Source organism: Chironomus tepperi, unplaced genomic scaffold (genome assembly GCF_022539635.2).
Source record: "Chironomus tepperi strain 1889 unplaced genomic scaffold, CSIRO-AGI_Ctep_v1 contig_458, whole genome shotgun sequence".
NCBI classification, from domain to species: domain Eukaryota; kingdom Metazoa; phylum Arthropoda; class Insecta; order Diptera; family Chironomidae; genus Chironomus; species Chironomus tepperi.
In genome coordinates, this window is record NW_027226580.1 from 36,785 (window position 1) to 59,787 (window position 23,003).

Here is a 23,003-nt window from a genome sequence, read left to right on the forward strand (position 1 = left end):
ACATTAAATGATTAAAAAACACAAATTCAAACAGATTATCTTTAGAGTCATGATTAATTCATGGTGACGCCATTAAATAATATAAGATTAAATAATTTTTTTTTTTCATATTCTGAGGGTACATTCGGAAATCACGTAACAGAACTGAGTGAACAAAAATACATTAAAACTAATTGATGGCAAGTTAATGTAAAGTTGATGAGGAGCCGTTCTCTTATTATGTTCGCTTTTTGACTAATTTTGTAACAAAACGTATTTTGTAACGAAGGGTGGGTCTATGCGTAACGTAATGAGTGAACGGCCCCTGACTATGTCAAATTTATTTTTATTCAGTTGGAATTCTCTTTTTCTAAATAACATTAAAAATTCCCAACCTACGTGCTACTAACAATATGGAAATAAAAGATTTCATCTCATGTAGATTTCTCCATTCACACATGCATCTTAATAATCCAAAATAAAATCACAAAACAGTAAAAATCCACAAGCACATCCCAAAAAAAATAAGAAGGAAAAAACAACAATGGAAATAAAGTAACAAATAAAAAAAAAAAAGTTCGCGTATGAGGACGCGAATATGCACAAGAATAAATTTTATGTAGCTATTCCAATTTTCTTTTATCATTCTTATCTTTATTGCTACAATACTTGATTGTGTCTTGCCTTTAAGCGTAATTTTGTGTCGCTTTTTAATGTTTTGTTTCTTTGGAGGGGGATTAATTGTTTTAATGTGGGAGGAAGTAAAGTTTTAAAGCTAATTTGAAGATTAAGAACTTTTTTGAACTTACAGAAAGCTTGTTTGTTAATAAAACAGAAAAAGTTCATTTTGTTAAACTTCAAAAAAAGTTTTTAAAATTTAAAATTTTTAAATTTTTAATTTTAGAAATTTTTAAAAAAAATTTTAACTTTTAATTTTTTTTGAAAAAAAATTTAAATTTTAAAATTAAAAATTTAAATGTGTTTTTTAAAAATTTCTAAAATTAAAATTTTAAATTTTTTTTTAAAAATTCAAATTTTAAATTTTTTTTTAAAAATTTCTAAAATTAAAAATTTAAAATTTTTTTTAAAAATTTCTAAAATTTTTTTTAATTCTAATAATTGAAATTTTTTTTATAATTTTTTTAACACTTTTAAACAATTTTTAAATAAATTTTTATTTTTCCTAATTTTTTAACAATTTTAGTTACAATTTTAAATATCAAATCTTGTTTAAATCCTCGAAAATTTGCAGAAAAATGATTTAAAATCACAAAATCTACCCACAACAGATTGCAGTGGCATTTCGTCGTCAGCAAACCTTCGTGCTCATTTCTGTATTTACTTTTGCGTGGACTTCAAATGGATCATCTTACTTGACGTTAACAAGAACAGTAATAATACTTGAAGGGTCCTTAAATTTAAATATTTTACATTTACGTAAACTTTACGAGGAAGTAAAATTAAACATTAAAAAAGGAAATTTTATTTTTAAATCAGAATGACTTGGAGGCTTTTCCTGCGGTTTGGCTGTAAATTAAATTTCTCGTGAATTTTTGACCTTTTTTAAGAATTTAATCTCAATTAAGAATTTCAAGAACTCGAAGTCGAGTTGGATTTTGACTTGAGTCGACTTTTTCAAGTCCATGTGGATTGTTCCTGCAAACCACATTTTATCTATTTCTACAATGCAATACATCTCAATAATCTCATTGATATATGATACATGATCATTGGATTCTGAGGATAATATGACAATAAACTCTTGCAAATTAAATTGTATGAAATAAATCGAGACAAGTAATGCAGAACATTTATTGAAAAAGAATTTTTTAACCTACTTATCTGCTGAAATGTCATCATTCAAGAAGCATTTCAACTTCATTATCTTCATTCACAAAATATTTCATTGAAAAATGTTTTAAAAATTTTAGTATTGTGTGGGAATTGCTGTTAAAATGACTATGTTGATTAATTTATTAAAAAATTTAAAAATTTAAAAATTAATTTAAAAATTTTAAAATTTAAAAATTTGAAAATCCTTAAAAATTTAAAAAATTAAAAGTTTAAAAATTTAAAAATTTAAAAAAAAAATTTAAAAATTGAAAAATTTAAAAAATTTAAAAATTTAAAAATTTAAAAAATTAAAAAATTAAAAAAAAAAAACAAAAAATTTAAAAAATTTAGAAAATTTAAAAAATTTAAAAAAATTTAAAAAATTTAAGAAATTTCAAAAAATTTAAAAAATTTAAAAAATTTAAAAATTTTAAAAAATTTAAAAAATTTAAAAATTAAAAAATTTAGAAAATTTAAAAATACTAAAAAATTTAAAAAATTATAAAAATGCGCTTTAGTTCCAATTTTCAACCAACAATAAACATTTTCATTCACCATCGACTTTTACTCTATTCAATAAACTAGAAAAAATTTCATTTCTATCAGAAAAACAATTTTCAATCAACCGCATACAATGTATCACAAAATACAACAGCAACAGCAATAAAGTGAAGAATTTTTTCCACTCTAAATAAATTCACTTGAGTTGACAATCGTACAAAGCTATTTAACCTTCTTATTCTTCTCTTTTTTTACGTTCCCATCTCAACTCCATCCCACCAAAAACGACTTGTCTCACTAAATATTTGCAATTTTCAAAAGCGACATTGAAGAAGTATCAACGACTCTTGAGAAATGTAATAAAAATCTCTTTTTAACATTCGAGAATGAGAATGGAAGAGATATTTATGTTCGTATGATGGAGAAATGAAAGCATGCCGCCCTGTGGGGAAAACTACAAAATTATCGTTTAAAGTTTTTTTCAATTTTTCTATTTTTTAAAATCTTTCAATTTTTTAAATTTTTTTGATTTTTTCAAATTTTTTTAATTTTTCAATTTTTTAAATTTTTAAATTTTTCAAATTTTTAAACTTTTCAAATTTTTAAATTTTTGAATTTTTTGAATTTTTAAATTTTACAATTTTTTTAAATTTTTCAATTTTTTAAAATTTTCAATAATTGTAAAATTTTCAATTTTTTTTTAAATTTTTCTAATTTTTAAAATTTTCAATAATTTTTCAATAATTGTAAAATTTTCAATAATTGTAAAATTTTCAATAATTGAAAAATTTTCAATTTTTTTTTAAATTTTTCAATTTTTTTTTAATTTTCATTTTTTTAAATTTTTTTAGAATTTTTTAAGTTTTTAATTTTTTCAATTTTTTTAAAAATGTTCAACTTTTTAGTATTTTAGTTTTTTTAATTTAATTTTAAATTTTTAAAATTTTTTAATTTTTATTCTTTATAATTTCAATTTATTTTAAATTTTCCATTTTTTTATTTTTTTTTAAATTTAAAATTTTTAATTTTTTAAAATTTTTTCACAATGTTCCAAGTTTTTAAATTTTTAATTCCCCACCAGGAGAAATTACCGCCAGTCAGAACTCGTTGTACGGTTGTGGTGGCTGATGTAGTGAGGAAAAAAGAAGCAAAATGTTTAAATGAAGCCAGTATGGCACTTGATTGTGATAAGAATTTTCATTTTATCGATAAATTGCCATTAAATTGGATTTTAAAGCTTACTTTTATGTTATGGATTCATAGCTTCCCTTTTTCTCACTTACATTTTCAATTTTCGCGCTTGCCTTTCGTCTCATATGAACATTCGTGAAAATTGAACAAATGTGTTGAAATTATGGCACATAATAATTTCAACTACTTTAGTGGAACTAAAAAATTGATGAAATTTAATGAAATTATATAGTGAAAATAAATTCTCTGATGACTTTTTAAATTGTGTCGGGTTTTTTGAATTTTATGGACGGTAAATGATGAAGACATTAGTTTTGTGCTGGTTATGATGTTTAAAACTAATTGAAAAATGGTTCTGGGGGTGAAAATTACTTTAAAATTTCATATTTTCATGAACAAAAAGTTAATTAATTTCACTTAAAGTTCTCGTGGGACAGCAAAACTCAAAAGTACAACATTCTCATCCAAACTTGTAAACTTTCTACCAGAAGCGAAGCTAGAAATTGTTCGAAGGGGTTGGGGGGTTAAATCGTCAAAATTTAGGGGGGTTTATGGGATTTTTTCATGAAAACCCCCAGAAAATTGAAGATTTAGTTCCAAAAAGACAGAAGTTTGACCTCCTCCGCCTCCTGCATACACCCCTGCTTACTTTTAACAAATCCACCCCCAATCCATTTTATCTCGTTCATAAAAAATTCATAGCAATAAAATTTGACACAATTTTCAGCTCATCTACCGGTCCCATACTTGAAAACATTAAATTTATGGTACAACATACGACATAATAAATCGATGATGCTCAAAAAAACAAATTTTCAACCCCTCTGCAATTCTAAAAGAGATGAAAATCTTTATAAATATTTCTTATTAAATATGAAAACGAGTAAAATAAACGACGATGGAGGCAACATCAGTAAATGACAAAAATAAGTTTAGTTTTTGATGGGTTGGTGAAGAATTGAGCGAAGTTTTAATATGGTACTTACTATGACCTTACTATGCTATATACTACTCGAGTAGAACATGCAGTTTAATTTACTACGACAAGTTCTACTGATTCCTTTCATAATCGGACATAAAGTCGACTAATCACAGCTAGTTCTACGCAGGCTAGACTTCAGAAATGGTAAACAGGAATTGGATAAGAATTAGACCTTATACTCAATGGTATATAGTATGCAGTTGCTAGTAGTAAACGGTTTAAAGTATACACGATTAAAGTGTACATTCTATAGCATACAGTACTTAGTATATCATATGCAGTTCTTAGTAAACGTTGTGTACTACACGGTACGAAGTATACACCTTGTGTACCAATTTTAGTATACCGTATTTAATAAAGTATGCTATTTGTAGTGTTCGTTTCATAGTATACTATATATAGTACGTACTATATAGTATACATCGTGTAGTATACGCTACATAGTAAATAAAATACCTACCAAACTGACCATCAAACTCAAAAATTCCATGGAAAAACAAGGAAACTACACAAAAAGGAGATGAAAATGGAGAAAAGGAGAACAAAAATCTCATAAAAATGAAGACAAATGTGCCGTGTGCGTTTTATTTCGCTTTTCAGCATTCGACATCATCAATTTGTGACACGATAAATGAAAGTATTCATTCATCATCATCAAATGTGAATTTTTTTTTCTTCTCCTTTTTCTCAGCACAGCATTAAGACTAACGAAATATCAAAGAATAAGATGAAGAAGAAAAGAATTTTTTTTTTTGAAGGCGTCGAATGGAGCACCAGCAGTGGCAAAGTACGGTATTGCTTCACAAATAATCAAAATGAATGAATAAATGAATGAATGATGAACGAAAAAGGTGAAGTGAGTGAGTGAGTGCAGCAAATATGACGCACGGGAGGCGCTCAGATTCCAACATTTGTTCTCCATTATTTCGTGTTGATTGTTTTTCATTTCATACATATTATTCAAGCGCCAGATGACGTCGAGTTCAATTTGATTTCTTTGTTGATGTTTGATTCATTTCTAATGAGACAAATTGGTGTGCTGAAAGGACTTTGAGGAATTATGTGAGGAATTGTAAGGACAATGATTTATTTTGTAGTTTTGAATTTTTGAAGTTTTCTTAAATTAACTTCTAGGAAACTGGGTGCTAGTTATTAGCGGAACTCAACGTCGATTCGGATTTGGTTGGAAAAGTCGACTCAACTTAACTCGATTCTGTAAAATACAAGTCTACTTGATTCTCTTGTTATTATTTTCGGCTAGAAATTATCTTTTCTGATATAACATTAAGCACTGATTTTCAAAAAGTTCACATTCAGCCATAGTTAACTAATATAAGTGTGAAAATTTGTCACAGCTGAGCGAAGATGAGGATAATTGTTTTTGATGGGAATTAATTGGGCATATGACCAATTATTTTATAAATTCTCAAATTTAAAGCAATTAACCAAATCTTATCAAACAATCAAACAAGTTTGATCAGTTACGCACTGTGGACACTAATTACCTTATTAATGGGATTTGTTTGATGAGAATAACAAAATTTTCGGCGTATTTCTGTTAACTATTTTAGGTTATTAATTCAATTTGTTTATTATTTTGGTTGTGCTGTGATAAGAGTGCTGTTCGTAACATGCTTGATGTATCTGAATGTGTAATATCAACTGAAAACAGATAAATACGATGAAATATTTCCTTATATAAAACAGAAACTTTCAAATTCATATTGGAATACCCAGAGTAGCTTTATTTCAAAATAACTTTTTCCCAAATTTTTATAAAAATCCTTATATCTATTATAACAAATTCGTTCAAATTAGTCGTTTTGTTAGAGTTCAACGTCAACTCGACTTAAGTGAAAGGATTGAGTCTATGGGTACCCAATGCCAATCTTCGGAATATCTTAGTTAAGTCGACCTAAATCGAATTTTCCACAAAAATTTGGAGACATGTTTGAGCATTGATTTATTTTATATTAACGGAGTCAAATGTTAAAAATCAAAGCTTAAGTTTGAAAGTCCCTACACCGGCGAAACTTTAACTTTAGGCCGGATTCGATTAACCAACTCGTGCCATTCGGATAAATTTAAAGAATACAAGCAATTTTTAGTCTTTCTTAATCAATTTCCGAGTAGAACATGCTGTGATTATTCGCAACTTATAACTAGCCTTACAATCAAATACCCGTAACCTGTTCTACTCGGTATAATAAAGCATTACCCTCTCCATAACTATTTTATCTTACAAAAAATAAAGTAAAAATATCACTTAATTTTGATACCACGCCTTAAATCTATCTACTGCCTTTTCCCATTGATCAAATGCATCAAGAATCTTTTCACGATTCTCAATCTTCGGTTTAAATACTTTCAATGCTGTATATTGATTTTGCAGCTCTTCAATCGTTACTTTGTTCATATTATAAGCACATAAGTGTGCAACACCCAAACTTGTCGTTTCTGGATCACTTCTTTCGACAGTTACTTGACAAACATCTGCTAATGTTTGCAGGACAAAATCATTTTTAGAAACTCCGCCATCAGCACGAAGATTCTCAACTTTATAATTTGTTTCCTTAAACGAGGCATTAATAAGCTGAACAACACGAAAAACAATCGATTCTAAAATTGCACGTGTCATATGATTTTTTGTTGTTGATGATTTAATTCCAATGAATCCAGATCCTGCATAAGGATCATTAATTGGTGCTGAAAGTCCACCAAATGCTGGTACAAAATAAACACCGTCAGTGTCAGTAACACTTTCAGCCATTGCAGAAGTCTCCTGTGGATCATTATAAAGTCCAATTTGCATTCCCCAAAGAATGACATTTGCTGTATTATTTGAAGATCCTTCAACATCAAAGACAGTTCCTAGATCTCGAATACTGTATGATATTTGAGGATATAGACCATGAATACTGGCATGAATTTTATAGGCTGTATTAATACAGAAGAATGTTCCAGTTCCAAGTGTTATTTTGGCATCTCCTTTATTAAAACAACAGTGACCAAACATGGATGCTGATTGATCTGCAATAATTGTGCTGATTTTAACTGGAGCTCCAAATACTGATGGATGAGTAAATCCAAAGTCATGCGAGTTGTCGACAACCTGGAATAAATAATAGATGACACTGGATTAATTGAAATGCGCTTTGTCAGGCTGGCGTGACTTTGATTTAAATCCGGGCACAATGCCAGAGCCACACCGACATGGTGTTGGATTTTAGATAGATTATTTAGCTTGTGCTATTTCATTCTTACCTTCGGCAATAACTTCCTTTCAATTTTAAACAAATTTATAGCCCATCCCGCCCAGCTCATTGTGAATGGATCATAAAGTCCTGTCGCAATGGCATTTGTCACATCCATAACTGTTTCCACTTTATCACTTGAAGTTCCTCGTCTCAGTCTATATAGTAAAAATGCATCGACAGTTCCAAAACTAGCTTCATTCTTCCTTAAGCTATCTTGAAGCTGCTTATTATTTTGCAAGCACCACAAAAGTTTTGGCACAACCTGTGGATTTGTCAACTTTATCACTGATCCAGCAAGGAATTTCTGAGACCGAGTAAAGCAGTACAGGAAATTAGAACCCAGATGAATTCCACTAAATGAGTAGGAATTATTCCATTTTTTAACAATATCATCAGCTCTAATATCTTTCCATGTGATAATGTTGTGATATGTTTTGCCGGTATTTGTATTCCATGTTGTGAATGATCTACAAAGAGAGCGTAACAAACACATACAAATGAAGATTGATAATGAAAATGTGAAAGAAATTATTAGATTAAAAACAGAGTTGGTGCAAAGCATGGACTTTGGTGGATATTGATTGGTGGTTTTGGATTCAAAAAAATTGAGGACAATGAAAATTTATGTCCAAATAATGAGGAGGGGATGGAATTGCGTCATCAACCCTTATTAGAGTGTGTGGCACTTGATCTATCTTGAATAGCACAAATTTGGCACAAAGCAATTGATCGATCAAAAATTCGTCGATTTGGTGTAAAATTCGACTTAAATCTGATACCATAATAGAATGACGTCACCATGAAGCTGAATTTTGGACCTATAAACCAACTTGTGCTATTCAAGACTGTTTACCAAATCACCAACTCTGTTTCACAAAATCCAAACAAATCCTTACGCTCTTAATGTTGAAATCCCAAGAACAATGTCAGAATATGACACATTGGCACTCGTTACAGCACTTTTGATGACATCAATACAGGTGTTAACCAACACTTCTGGATCAATTTCATGATATCCATGTTGTGGAACTAAATTTTCAATTTCCTTAGCTGACGTTGATAAAATAGTAAATTTTTCATCATAAACGAAGCATCGAACGGAAGTCGTTCCAACATCTAGCACTGCAATATATTTTGTCATTATTTTTTATGCTTAAATTCACACTTTTTATATCCAGCAGATGTGACAAACTTGAACTGCAAATTTTTACTAAGTTGTTTAAAATGTGTCGGATGATAAGCATTAAATAAAATTGTAGGGGAAATAAAATGTGAGCTGATTAGGTCAAATTTTGAATTAAATTCATCTGTATTTGTAATTATTTTTTCAATAAATCTTTTTTTATAGCACGAAAGACATTTAATTACGTCAAACAAACACAATCACACCTTTAAACAAGTTTATCTATTTTTGTTCCTGTCGCTGACGTTTCTATGTTTACGTAAACAAAAAACAGACGCAAGAATGTAAACACAAAACAGCTGATTATGGTTATGTTTGCCACAAGGATTGTAAAAACAAAAGACGGTTATGGATTATTGCTTAGATTTCAAAGTTTACGTATCGAAATAATTTTTTTTTGTAATAAATTTGTATTTAAGCAGGTGTCTATCAACTGGATTATAGTGGAGTTTTTACTGGTTACTTGATATACAAGACCCAAGAGAGGCCTGATAATATCTGGAGCAGTACAAATCGATTTAAAGTCCAACATAACGTCAGCGTGGCATGATGATGGATTTAAACTGAATACGAGACCAAGTTAAAGAGATCAAGGAACGCCAGTCTGGGCCGGATTAATTGATTTATTCAATTCGCATCTTTAAATTCGCCAACTAGATTCTAGCCGACCTAAGACAGACTGAATGTTTCTGAATCTGGTCCCATGCTGTCTAGCCGAATAAACTCTGTCGATCTGAGACAGACTGGATGTCTCTGAATTAGGCTCCAAGCTGTCTAGTCGACTAAATTCTGTGCCAACCGGATTTAATCGAATCTAGTCAAAGAACATGGCTTTCCTAGCTAGACAACAAAGTCTAATCGACTAGATGAACTGGAATTAGAATTAGGGATAACCAATCTCTGTCTTGATCCGCATTGACTTGAAATCAGATTTCTCGCCTTAATCACGCCATGCGTCACACGGGACTGTCGATAGTAAATTAACTTTGATGATTCAATCAATTTCACTAAAAAGGATAATTTAAAATTTCAAATTTTTCTTGACAGAACAAACAATTTTTATTACACAAATAAATGCAATAAACGTCTTTACAAATTTAAATTTTAAATCTGTTTAAAAGCATCATCAAAGTCTGCAATTAAATCCTTTGCATCTTCAAGACCAACACTGACACGAATTAATCCATCATTAATGCCCAATTCCTTTCGTTGATCTTCTGGTACACTGGCGTGTGTCATAATTGATGGAAGTTCAACCAAACTCTCAAATCCACCAAGACTTTCAGCAATCATGAAAATTTTCAATGATTGAAGGAATTTTGTTGATTTTTCGAGATTTGCGTCACGTAAATAGAACGAAAATACACCGGAATGTCCATAAGTTTGCTTTAATGTTGTCTCATATTGTGGATGAGATTTTAATGCTGGATGCAAGACTTTTTCAACTTTTTCATGTGCTTCTAAATATTTAGCAATAGCCATTCCAGTTTTAAAGTGTCTTTCCATTCTCAATGAAAGTGTCTTTAAACTACGATTGACTAAATAACAGTCAAATGGTGATGGCACAATTCCGGCTGCATTTTGATAAAACTTGAGTCTCTCATAAATCTTTTCATTGCTTGTTGCAATGCTGCCCATAACAACATCAGCATGTCCATTCATGTACTTTGTAAGAGAATAAGCAACAACATCAGCACCAAGTTCAAGTGGACGTTGGAAATATGCGGACAGGAATGTATTGTCAACAACGACAAAAGCTTCAGAATTTTTATGAACAAAATCTGAAATTTTTTGAATATCAATGACTTTCATCGATGGATTTGTTGGCGTTTCCAACCACACAAGCTTCACGTTGTCTTTCATTGCCTTTTCAAGATTGCTAACGTCAGTCATGTCGACAAAAATGACTTCCATTCCCATATTAACTGCGAGATTTCTAAACAATCGATTTGTACCGCCATAGACATCATCACCAGTGATAATAACATCGCCGGTTTTAAGCGTTGAGATTATTGCTGTTTGAGCACCAAGACCGGATGCAAATGTTAAAGCATATTTTCCATTGTCAAGTGATGCAAGACATGTTTCAAGAACTGAACGTGTTGGATTTCCACTGCGACTGTATTCAAATCCTAAAATTAATGACAGTTAGGGCTGCTCAGCAATAATTTTGAGAATAATTACTCACCAGCATGCTGTGCAGGAGCAAACTGTTTGTAAGTTGTTGCAAGACTTATAAGTGGAACTACAGCTCTAAAAACAAAACAAAAAAGTCAGATAATAATAGGATTGATATTTACACAGATGCTGCACATACCTGCAATTCCATAATTCTGGTTCCTGTCCTACATGAATGGCTTTAGTAGCGAAACCTTCTTCAGCCTTTCTGAATCCAATTTGTTCACCAAATGAAATTCTAAAAAAAGGAAATGACAAAAGATAAATTATTTCATTCTGTACATTATTTTCTTATCTTCGTCTAACTTTTTTTGATTGTCAAAAATAATTGAGTATTATCAGTGATAAATAAAACGTGATAAAAATTTATCAATTACTTGAAAAGCCTTGTTAAAGTACAATAATCTCCAAATTGAATGAGTTTTGTTAACTGTATGAATGATTTGATAAAAATTTGTTAGACACTTGATGTATTTTAAGAACTTAAATGAAGCAGATGACTAGACAGATTCTTAATTTTGTTAATTTGAAAAGAATAAGTGTCGGTGACAGGCAATGATTGCAATGATTTATTTGAAATGCACAACTCTAATCAGGCATCGGATTTAAACCAAATCTGGGACTAGGACAAACCGTTAGTCTAGGTCAGGTTTTTGATCGTTTTGGCTATACGGGATTAGATTTGAATATTGCAAATTATGCAGTTCTAGATCACTTTTGGCTAAAAGATGCGTAATTTCAATTACCAAAAGAATCATTCCAAAATTATTCCAAAAATGAATAGAATGCTTTAAAGGATACTTGCTTTTTAATAGGCAGACAGTCGAACTAAATTTGCATCATTAAAATTGATGCTTAAACCTACATTTAGATTCAAATTGGCTGTTTCACATGCTATTGATTGTGGTTTTCGCGTTTTTTAGACTTAACCAGAAAACGATTAGTTTTAAGTATCAATTTGCCTGAAACTCAATGCCACTTGTATTCAATCGTAATGGTTGTTATTAAACATACATTCATGCATTAGACGAAATCAATAAAATGCAAAGAGTTTGAGTAAAATAACAGCAAAATGTGGATAAACCCAAAGACTGATTGGGAAGTTTTGCATCAATTAATGACTTAAATACCATGTCAATCTCTAGATATGTTTTGAATACAGTAAAATAACAGGTTTTAAGTTGTTTATTTACTCTAAGTTAACGATGATCATAACAGAATGTCATTAAGAGTTGTACGGTGACAATTAAGAGATCGTTCACTTTGGGGCAGTTCTATTATTAAGTGACGCAAAGAAGCGATGCTTTGACCTGCCTTTACTCTCTCCTTTAACGTAATTTCCCTCTAAAATCCGTCTAATCCAATTAATAATAAATTACTAAAGCAGACTATCTTATCATTAAACAGACTTTCGATCTACGCAAGACATGGTGTGAATATGTCTGGTTTTTCTTTCTAGCCAATGTGCTAGTTTTTAATTATTTGTTTAATTTATTCTTTTTTTTTTCTTTTTTTCTCGCAACCTTGAGATTCAAATTTTCTCTCAATTTTTTTCCCCAAAATCTACGTCATTTAATAATCACATCTTACACAGCGATAACCGGTAAAAGATCTTTAGCGGCATGTAATGTAATAAATTTAGAAAATGCCGAGAATATTTTCAAGGAAACGTATTTCGCGATATTTTTTTCTAATGCTGACCACGTGGTTGGTATAATTATAGCAAAATTTTTAAGCAGACTTGTAAGACTTGGCGATGAAAAACTTTTTATTTTTAATGATTTTTATTGTACAATTAGGTCAGTTAATCTTCAGGTGTCAAATGTTTTAATTATTGTCAATTATTAATTTTTGGACAATTTTTTATTTGAGTGTCCTTCCCGAAATAAATGAGAAGTCGCAATAAAAAAATTCAAATCAACCATAAAAAAAAGTTCAAAATTCTTTAGCATTTTTTCTAGGTGACCTTAGATACTAATTCTAATGGATTTAATATTCTTTGTTCCAGCGTTCATTTGCACTTTTTGCATTGCGATAAGACATCTTATTGGATATAAAATTCCGATTTTTCTGATATGCCGAACACAAAGCACGTTTTGTAAATAAAAACAAACTAAAGGTCGACAACTTGACTTGATTTTGACATAAATCTGGAGTGTAAATAAACACTAATCTGAATAGAAGAAGTAGGTTAATCCGGAATCTGACACTAAGCGGGGGTGATTCAGACTTGGTCCAGGATTTGAATTAAATTCGATACCAAATCATAGTCACGCCGGACAAGATTTTTGAATCAAAAAAGCCAATAGAATCAATTCATGTTGGGTTTTGAAATAAATGATATTTTAAGGAATTTTGGATTAGCAAATTAAACTGGTTTCGCTTCAAAATATGGGTATTGCCTTAACCCCTAACCCTCCCCCCTGCTGATATGACCGAAAAATATTCTTTTCATTCTTCTTCCAGTAGCAAAATCTTATAATTTGTCAACTTTATCTCCTTTATAAATCATTCTGATTATGAGTCTACAACAAAAAATTCCCATTTTTTTCGCTCATAATGTCTTTGAGTACACAATTGTCACTTAAAAAATTGCCAACACGATACTCACTCAGATAATTCATTTGTTAGCTGTTCCATGTTATAAATGGCAAACTATTGTTAAGAAATTCTAATTAATTTAAACACAAAATAAGACACAAAAAGGAAAAAGTTTAAAAATTTTTGTCTGTCTTTTAAAAATGAAATAAAAAAAAATAATTAAAAAATGTACAAAGAAGTCTCCTTTTGCGACTGTTTTAATGCACAGCTCAAACGAGACTGAATTTTTTTTTTCACTCAGCAGTGTGAGTAAAATTGAATAGAATAGAATGAGAAAGATAAATTTTTACACAAAAAGAGTTGAGAATGGTATAAATAATAGCGAATTTGTAGCTGATTTCAATAAATTTGCATCAGCAAAAAATGAGCAGTGTAAGTAAAAATGAATAGAATATTTTGAACATAAAAAAATTGTTGAGAAAGATAGAAATCTCTCCTAAAGTTTATGATTACCATAGCCCTGTCTGTTTTGTGGGTAATTGGGGATAAAAAAAATTGGATTTTTGCTATATATAACATCAAAGTTACAAAATATTTCTGACTCAAGTCCCTGGCATAGAACTAGGGACTTCAGTATAGGGATCTCTATATAAATATGGATTTTTGTGAGCGTCCACAATTTAAGATAAAATTGATAATTTATGAAATATGAAGTTTATCTTGTCAGAGCAATTAAGTGCGTTTTGTAGGTAATTTCCTTATTAAAATTCCATCTACAAATCATAAAAATTAATTCAGTTTCAATCAATTATGGCTTAATTTAGTTGTTATATGCGAATTTGTAGCTGATTTTTTAATAAATTTGCATCATTTTGAACAAAAATCTGAACTATGTAAATCAAAGGTTAATAAGTGATATTAATAATCAATTTAACATTTTGAATAATTTTGAAGCATTTTGTTTAATTTTACTCGAAAATTAGAAGGTCATTATAGAAAGCAAGGTTCTGAGAATGTAAAGTTTATATTTCATTGATTCACTAAGAGCCATTCAGTAATTACAGAAGAGACCTCTCCATTAATAGAAATTCATTCTCATTTGTTCATTTTTTCTTAATAATAAACAGCATAATGAATGTTAACTTTATGAAAATAATAATTATATTTGCAGAAATTAAAAAGATAATGCTTTTGTTAATAACTTTCCCAAATAATGTGATAAGATTAATTCATTTCTGTTAAAATCATGAGGGATTATCTCAATGGATTAAAAATTCATCAATATTTTTTAAAAATTTACATACGTATCTGTGAAAGATGCTTCCCGAATTTGCAAAACGAAAAATAAATTTTGACTAAAATATTTTTCAATAGAAAAAAATATAAAATCATATGAGAAATTTCAGTACAATTTTGGGATAGCGATAAGAATCTCGTGAGATTTTCAAAAGTGCGGTTCCCAAATAGCACAAATTGGTTAATTGGTCTAAGATAATATCGCAGTGTCAAATTAGGAATCGATTTTCTAGGAATTTTGTTCATGTTTTATGAAATATGAAGCTTATCTGGTCAGAGTAAATTAAATGCGTTTTCTAGGTAATTTCCTTATTAAAATTCAAGTCATTAACAAATCATTTTTTCGTGTTCACTTTTCGAGGCGGAACCGAATTGATTTTTTCGTGTTCACTTTAGTCGAGGCGGAACCGAATTGATTTTTTCAATTTTAGTTTCGATTCAATTAATTCAGTTTCAATCAATTATGGCTTAATTTAGTTATTATATGTCAAAACAATTTATTATCATTCAGTAAGTTCATAGTCAGTGCTTATATGTATACTGAATTAATATAATTGAACATGCTCAATTATATGAGCATACTCATGAGCATGCTCCTTGTCTCTTCGGAATACTTGCTTACAATTTTCCTAATTCTTTTTATGCACTAACATAATTTTTCTCGTTAATGCTAAAATATTCTTAGATTTACTCATTTGAAATGAAGTACATGCTAGTTCTAAAATATTTTTGAACACTCGAGATCTTGAGACCCTTGAATAAAAACTTTTTAAAAAAAGTTTTTTTTTTATATAAATTTATTTTATTCTTTTTAGTCATATCAAGTAATAGAACAATTTGTAAATACTTAGAATATTTCGGTGAAGGTTCACTTTGCTTCGCTTCGTTTGTCCGACTATGCATTCACAGTAGAGTCGGACTCCACTTCGCTCCGCTTCGTTCGTACTGAAAGTTAGAACTATGTAGTGTCGGACTCCATGTAATTATCTCAAGAACTAGATCACAGTAGCATAGATCACAGTAGAGTCGGACTCCACTTCACTTCGCTTCGTTAGTCCGACTATGCATAGATCACAGTAGAGTCGGACTCCACTTCGCTCCGCTTCGTTCGTCCGACTATAGATCACAGTAGCATAGATCACAGTAGAGTCGGACTCCACTTCACTTCGCTTCGTTAGTCCGACTATGCATAGATCACAGTAGAGTCGGACATGACTATGCATAGATCACAGTAATCGGAAACACTTCGCTTCGCTTCGTTCGTCCGACTATGCATAGATTATCGGACTTCACTTCGCTTCGCTTCGTTCGTCCGACTATGCAAGATCACAGTAGAGACTCCACATAAAATAATAGAGTCGGAACTTCGCTTCGCTTCGTTCGTCCGACTTGCATAGATCACAGTAGAGTCGGAATTATGCATAGATCACATTTCACAGTAGAGTCGGACTCCACTTCACTTCGCTTCGTTAGTCCGACTATGCATAATTTACTCCACTCGCTTCGTTTTATGCATAGATCACAGTTACTTCACTTCGCTTCGCTTCGTTCGTCCGTCATTAGATCACAGTAGAGTCGGATTCCAACTGTGTATAGATCACTCGGATTCCGACTATGCATAGATCACAGTAGAGTCGGACTCCACTTCAATTCGCTTCGTTAGTCCGACTATGCATAGATCCCAGTAGAGTCGGACTCCACTTCGCTAGTCCGACTATGCATAGATCACAGTAGTCGGACTCCACTTCACTGATAGAACCGTATTTATACAGTTTAGTAGGATCCAGTAATATCCAGGACCGTATCTGGAAGATCCCATCAATAGAACCTAAATTACAGTTTAAAGTAAATCCAGGTATTTCATTTTTTTTGGAAGATCCAATCCAGAATCAATATACAGTATAGGATGAGATCCAGTAACATCCAGAACCGTATTTATACAGTTTAGGAAGAAGTAATATCCAAATTCTCATATTGTATCATTATTTATACAATTTTGGAAATAATAAACAGCATAATGAATGTTATTGTTTACTTTATAAAAATAATAATTATATTTGCAGAATGATTAAAAAGATAATGCATTTGTTAATATACTTCAATACCAAATAATGTGATAATGGTGATTAATATCAATACTGTTATTTATAAATCATGATTCCATGTAATTAAATTAAATCAGATTATCTCAATGGCTTATTAAAAAATCATTAAAAAATCATCAATATTTTTTTAAAAATTTACATACGTATCAGTGAAAGATGAGCTTCCCGAATTGCTTTTCGTTCTTGTTTGGTTTTGCAAAACGAAAAATAAATTTTGACTAAAATATTTTTCAATAGAAAAAATGCAAAATTAAATATTTATAAAGATTTCAGTACAATTTTGGGATAGCGATAAGAATCTCGTGAGATTTTCAAAAGTGCGGTTCCCAAATAGCACAAATTGGTTAATTGGTCTAAGATAATATCGCAGTGTCAAATTAGGAATCGATTTTCTGATTTTTCGCGTTTTTGTGGTTTTTTTACAAGTTTTGTTCATATTTATCATTAACTAAACGAGTCATTGACGGGCCAGAAACTCGAATATTATGTTAAATTAGCTTAGAACTAAAGATACTTGAAGTATTGCAAGATAAATTGGCTCTATAGATTGTAGTGTAACCTTACTTTCTTCATTATTTATCCAAAACGAAAGCTCTTAGATTGCTTATTCAATATAAATTTGATAGAAAAGACCTGATAGAGTAGTTGGTAAGACTTTATGAGTGCGGACTCGACGGACACCAACTTAGTTAGGAAAATAAAACTATTAAATTATTTATTAAGTTTTTTTGATACTTACCACAAACTTTTTGAATTTTTTGTTCTAGATAACATAGTTATTTGGACTTTTTGATCAACAACTCAATGTAAAATGCGAAATTAACTGGAATTATTCAATTGCAGATTCTGTCACTCAGTAATTTTTCTACTTATTCAAATTTAATTAATTTTCACATATTTTTGCAAGTTCAATATTTCCAAATTTGGTTAAAATTTGATTAAAATTTCGCAAATTTGATTATTATTTTTTGATTAGATTATATTTTGATTAGATATCTAAATCTTCAATATTAAAACTTGTCAAACATATTGCATTATTTGAATATTAGATTTAAATTTATTGAAACTATTAAAATTAGCCACAAACTTTACCAATCAAAATTTTGATAAGAAAAATTCAAAACAATATTATTAAAAATTTCTAAACGTACTCATAGTCAACCTTGAAAGCATATGATTACAAACTTTCCCCTACTTATTGTTTACATTCAATCGGCTGAATCGGTTCGATCATTTTCACATCAAAACAACGGAGTGAAAAACATAAAGTTTTAAGTTTTAATTTTTTCTTCATTCTTACTTAATTTTTGGATATACAACATTCATCTTTCTTTAATTAAGTTTCTTACAAGTACAAAATTACATCACAGCTATGTTTGCATTAAGGAATTCTATTAATTTAAAAAGTAAGTCGATAAACCGGATTGGACTTTGAACTTTTGTTCCAAATAAATTACAATAAATGTCTTATGACTGACTTTTAATGCAGTAGACAGTACTTTGACTGTTTGAATATTATTCATAGTATGCAAAACTTCATTGTGTAGGGCACTTCTAAGTGACCTAATGAAATTGAAGTTGGAGATACTTTTAGGACTTTTCAAGTTCAGATCCACCAAGTCCTGCCAATTCTGATATTTATTTAATTCAAAATTACAAATATAAAATCATTTTAGGTGCCAAGCTTTTATCCCGCGGGATCACATCACTCTCACATCTACCTGAGACTCATCAAATGCTACAAAAAACATGCCGTGACTTTGCTGACAATGAGCTTGTTCCAATTGCCAAGAAAATTGATAAAGAACATTTATTTCCAGCAAATGAAATTCGAAAAATGGGAGAACTTGGACTGATGGGTCTTACAATGCCTGAAAAGTATGGTGGAACTGGACTTGATTATCTTGCATATGCGATTGCAATGGAAGAAATTTCTCGTGGATGTGCCAGTTGTGGTGTCGTCATGTCCGTCAATAATTCACTTTATCTTGGTCCAATTTACTATAATGGAACTGAGGAACAAAAGGCTGAATTTATTGCTCCATACACAGATGGTAATCATATTGGATGTTTTGCACTTTCGGAACCTGGAAATGGAAGTGATGCAGCTGCAGCTCAGACAACAGCAAAGCTGGTTGGAGATCAATGGATTATTAATGGAACTAAAAATTGGATTACAAATGGTCCAGATGCAAGTGCTGCAATTGTATTTGCAACAACAGATAAGCAACTTAAGCATAAAGGAATCTCGGCATTTATTGTACCTCGTGGAACACCTGGATTCTCATATGGAGTTAAAGAAGACAAATTAGGCATCCGAGGAAGTTCCACATGTTCATTAATATTTGAAGACTGTGCAATTCCAAAAGATAATATTCTCGGTGAGGCAGGTCAAGGATTTAAAATTGCCATGAAGACACTCGATGACGGACGAATTGGAATTGCTGGACAAGCACTCGGTATTGCTCAAGCTTCTCTAGAATGTGCTGTAGACTATGCAAATAAGAGAATGGCGTTTGGCAATCCAATCAGTAAAATGCAAACAATTCAAAATAAAATTGCTGATATGGCATTAAGAGTTGAGTCTGCTAGATTATTGATATGGAGAGCTGCTGTATTGAAGGATGAGAAAAAACCATTTACTAAAGAGGCTGCAATGGCTAAATTAGCAGCTAGTGAAACTGCTACTTTCTGCTCTCATCAGGTAGGAATCATATTTTTAGGGTACGGAATATGGTATAACCTAGTTTGACAAAGTGGTTCACCTACTCCGTATCCAATCCAACATTGAATTTCATACAGTTTGATACAATGAATTTATTTCTTATTTTTACATAGGCAATCCAAATTCTTGGAGGAATGGGCTACGTTTCTGACATGCCAGCTGAACGTTACTACAGAGATGCTAGAATTACTGAAATTTATGAAGGAACATCAGAGATTCAAAGACTTGTTATTGCCGGACAAATTATTAAACAAATGTCATAGAATTAAATTAATTTTCATATTTTAAATAAAGTGTCTAAATTAAATTTTGAATTTTATGTGTTTACATTACTTCTACTTAAGACTTACTTTACTTCCCTGGTCCAACAGATCAGTTATGATTATGGCTTCTCTTAGTTTGCATCTGAAGCAAACTCTAACACTGCCTATCTCCTATCAATTGCTAATGGCAAGTGCATTACTATCTCTATAGACAGAGTCTTTCAATGAGTTCCTGAAAGATCGCATCAGGAAATTAGTACTCCAAAATGAGTCGCAACAATGAGTGACACTGACCTATCCCCAAAATGATTACTCATTCCAAATAATAACAAAGTACAAATCACAAATCTCTTGAAGTACATCAGGTTGCTTCATAGTTTTCATTCGATTATTAACCTTTCAAGTGAGATTAAGAAGCCTCAATTTAGAAATATTTATGAAGTATTTTGACCCAATTAAAAGTTTCCTAATGAGATAACAATGATAAAATTTTCTCTATATAAATCAATGCATCAAGAGTGCTGTCAATTGAGTTGTAATTAAGAGTTTAGTGCGCTAACATCAAGGAAAAATTTGAAATTTATTTTATATTAAAGTTTAAAAGTTATTGAGCAAAGCTTCACTATGACAATTATTAATAAGAATCTGCTAAGTTTAGTATGTACTGTATTCCTGCTTTCGACAGTTAGATCGTTGGATAATGGATTAGCAAAAACACCGGTAAGTAGTTTGTATTTCAAACAGGCAATGAGAATATAATTGATTGATTCAAAATCCAATACGAGACTGGGGTGACTCTAGCATGCCAGAATCAATCTAGTCATGTCTAGATTTTCGACGGTAATTCATACCATTCAAGGGTTTCCCCATCACCTTAAAATATTTATCTCAATACTTAATAATTTTCATCTCATTACAATTTCTAGCCAATGGGTTGGATGAGCTGGGAACGATTTCGATGCATAACTGATTGTGATAAATATCCAGATGAATGTATCAGTGAGCGTCTTTTTATAGAAATGGCAGATATAATGGTGAATGAAGGGTAGGTTTACATGCTTGACTGTCTCCATTACTTACTAATTTCTATTAAATATCTACAATAGCTATCTAGCGGCTGGATATGAATACGTAAACATTGATGATTGTTGGACAGAAATGGAAAGGGAAAATGGAAAAATTGTTCCCGATAAAAAGCGTTTTCCACATGGAGTTAAATATCTATCTGACTACGTGAGTAAATCAAGATAATATGCAGTGTCTCTCAAACTATGGTCCACGACCAAAACTTTCAGGTTTGTCCAGAAAATGTAGCAATATACTGAATTTACACCAGATATTTGCTTAAAAAAATGTAAATCACCTTGCATCTATTTGTCACGGAGCATAGTTTGGGAAGCACTGACAATAAAGCGCTGAAAATAGATATAATAAATAATAATTATAATTTGTTTAAAATCCATTAAGATTCATTCAAAAGGATTGAAAATCGGTACGTATCTTGATTATGGAACCAAAACATGTGCAGGGTATCCAGGAACATTGGGATTTGAAGCAACTGATGCACAATCGTTAGCTGATTGGGAAGTTGACTTCATTAAATTAGACGGATGTAATATTGACACATCAGTAATGGTTGATGGTTATATTGAATTTGGAAAGATGATGAATAAAACAGGAAGACCGATTATGTGAGTAGGCATTTTGGAGTAATTTGAAGACCTGCAGATTATGTCCAAATCTTACTGATCTGCGTTATAATTCAATATAATATCTGAATTTTCCATTCAGGTACTCATGTTCATGGCCAGCATATTTCGAATATTATCGCCGACCGACATCAATTCCTGATTACGATATTTTGGTTGAAACTTGCAATTTGTGGAGAAATTATGTTGACATTGATGATTCATACGAGTCAGTTCTGTTCATTGCTGACTATTTTGCTAACAATTCTGAACGACTGATCCCATATGCTGGTCCAGGTCATTGGAACGATCCAGACACATTACTTCTTGGAAACTTTGGATTAAGCTATGAACAAAGTAAAGCTCAGTTGGCTATTTGGGCAATTCTTGCAGCTCCATTCCTGCTGTCGACTGATTTAAGGACAATTACACCCGAAATTAAGGAACTGATTTTAAATCGTGAAATTATTGCGATTGATCAAGATAAATTGGGGATTCAAGGCAAGAGATTAAGCTCTATAAATCGAATTGAGACGTGGATACGACCAGTTTCACCGATCGTTAATAATGAGTATTCATATGCTGTAGCTTTTGTATCAAGAAGAACTGATGGACATGGATATGCATTTGAATTTTCATTAGAAAAACTTGGATTGACTAACTTTTTGGGATATGAAGTCAAGGATTTGTTTGATTCAAAACGTGAAACATTCAAGATATCTCTAGGACAAAGTTTGGAAGATAGGGTAAATCCAACTGGTGCCAACTTTTACAAATTAACTCCAATAACAAATAGAGCCCGTCGATGTAAGTCTTCATTTTACGTTTTATTTATTATTATTGGAATAATATTCAGTTATTTCTATAAATTTAATTAATGTCCATAAATATTTCAGAAGTTAAGATGGACGATTTGATTGTCGATGACGATAATGTCTTATAGTTTAGTAATTCCATATTTTAATACATTTATTGTAAGTTCTTATGAATATTAATTAAAATAAAATAAGTAAGAATAAATTTTCTGTGTAATAACTCAAATTATAAATGCATTGGCTAAATGCCTTTGTGGAGTAATCGGCAAATTGCAAATGCATCAAATGAGCTGTTCCGGATGAAAGCATTGACAAATAAATAATAATAACAACAGTGGAAATCCCAATAAAAAAATAAACAACAAAAAAATTGATAAAATACCTTTATTCACCTAATTTTGCTAAGCTCAAGTGGATTGCTCTGTTATCTAATCTTTTAGGAAGTAACATCTTATGATTATTTTTT

The 23,003-nt window shown here is 30.8% G+C and overlaps 4 protein-coding genes across 4 annotated transcripts; 2 read left to right on the top strand and 2 right to left on the bottom strand.

Moving 5' to 3' along the window:
* Positions 1-6,204: 6,204 nt before the first annotated feature.
* LOC139099015 (glycerol kinase 5-like) lies at positions 6,205-9,655 on the bottom strand. The gene is made up of 3 exons (XM_070651407.1): positions 8,640-9,655; positions 7,751-8,210; positions 6,205-7,598 (listed from the first exon to the last, which is right to left on the bottom strand). Exons 1-3 carry the CDS (start codon positions 8,882-8,884, stop codon positions 6,753-6,755), a joined length of 1,551 nt encoding a protein of 516 aa, XP_070507508.1. The 5' UTR covers positions 8,885-9,655; the 3' UTR covers positions 6,205-6,752.
* Positions 9,656-9,960: 305 nt separating this feature from the next.
* Positions 9,961-13,927, bottom strand: LOC139099016 (cystathionine gamma-lyase-like). The gene is made up of 4 exons (XM_070651408.1): positions 13,716-13,927; positions 11,244-11,342; positions 11,115-11,179; positions 9,961-11,058 (listed from the first exon to the last, which is right to left on the bottom strand). The coding sequence occupies exons 1-4, from the start codon at positions 13,742-13,744 to the stop codon at positions 10,031-10,033; spliced, it is 1,221 nt and encodes a 406-aa protein (XP_070507509.1). The 5' UTR covers positions 13,745-13,927; the 3' UTR covers positions 9,961-10,030.
* A 4,342-nt stretch (positions 13,928-18,269) lies between these two features.
* On the top strand, positions 18,270-20,093 carry LOC139099017 (short-chain specific acyl-CoA dehydrogenase, mitochondrial-like). Its single transcript, XM_070651409.1, has 3 exons — positions 18,270-18,452; positions 18,723-19,750; positions 19,885-20,093. Exons 1-3 carry the CDS (start codon positions 18,419-18,421, stop codon positions 20,032-20,034), a joined length of 1,212 nt encoding a protein of 403 aa, XP_070507510.1. The 5' UTR covers positions 18,270-18,418; the 3' UTR covers positions 20,035-20,093.
* Positions 20,094-20,636: 543 nt separating this feature from the next.
* On the top strand, positions 20,637-22,757 carry LOC139099024 (alpha-N-acetylgalactosaminidase-like). The gene is made up of 6 exons (XM_070651417.1): positions 20,637-20,754; positions 20,961-21,079; positions 21,141-21,267; positions 21,502-21,725; positions 21,826-22,529; positions 22,619-22,757. Coding segments are annotated over exons 1-6 (1,272 nt in total). The 5' UTR covers positions 20,637-20,658; the 3' UTR covers positions 22,621-22,757.
* The last annotated feature ends 246 nt before the right edge of the window (positions 22,758-23,003 follow it).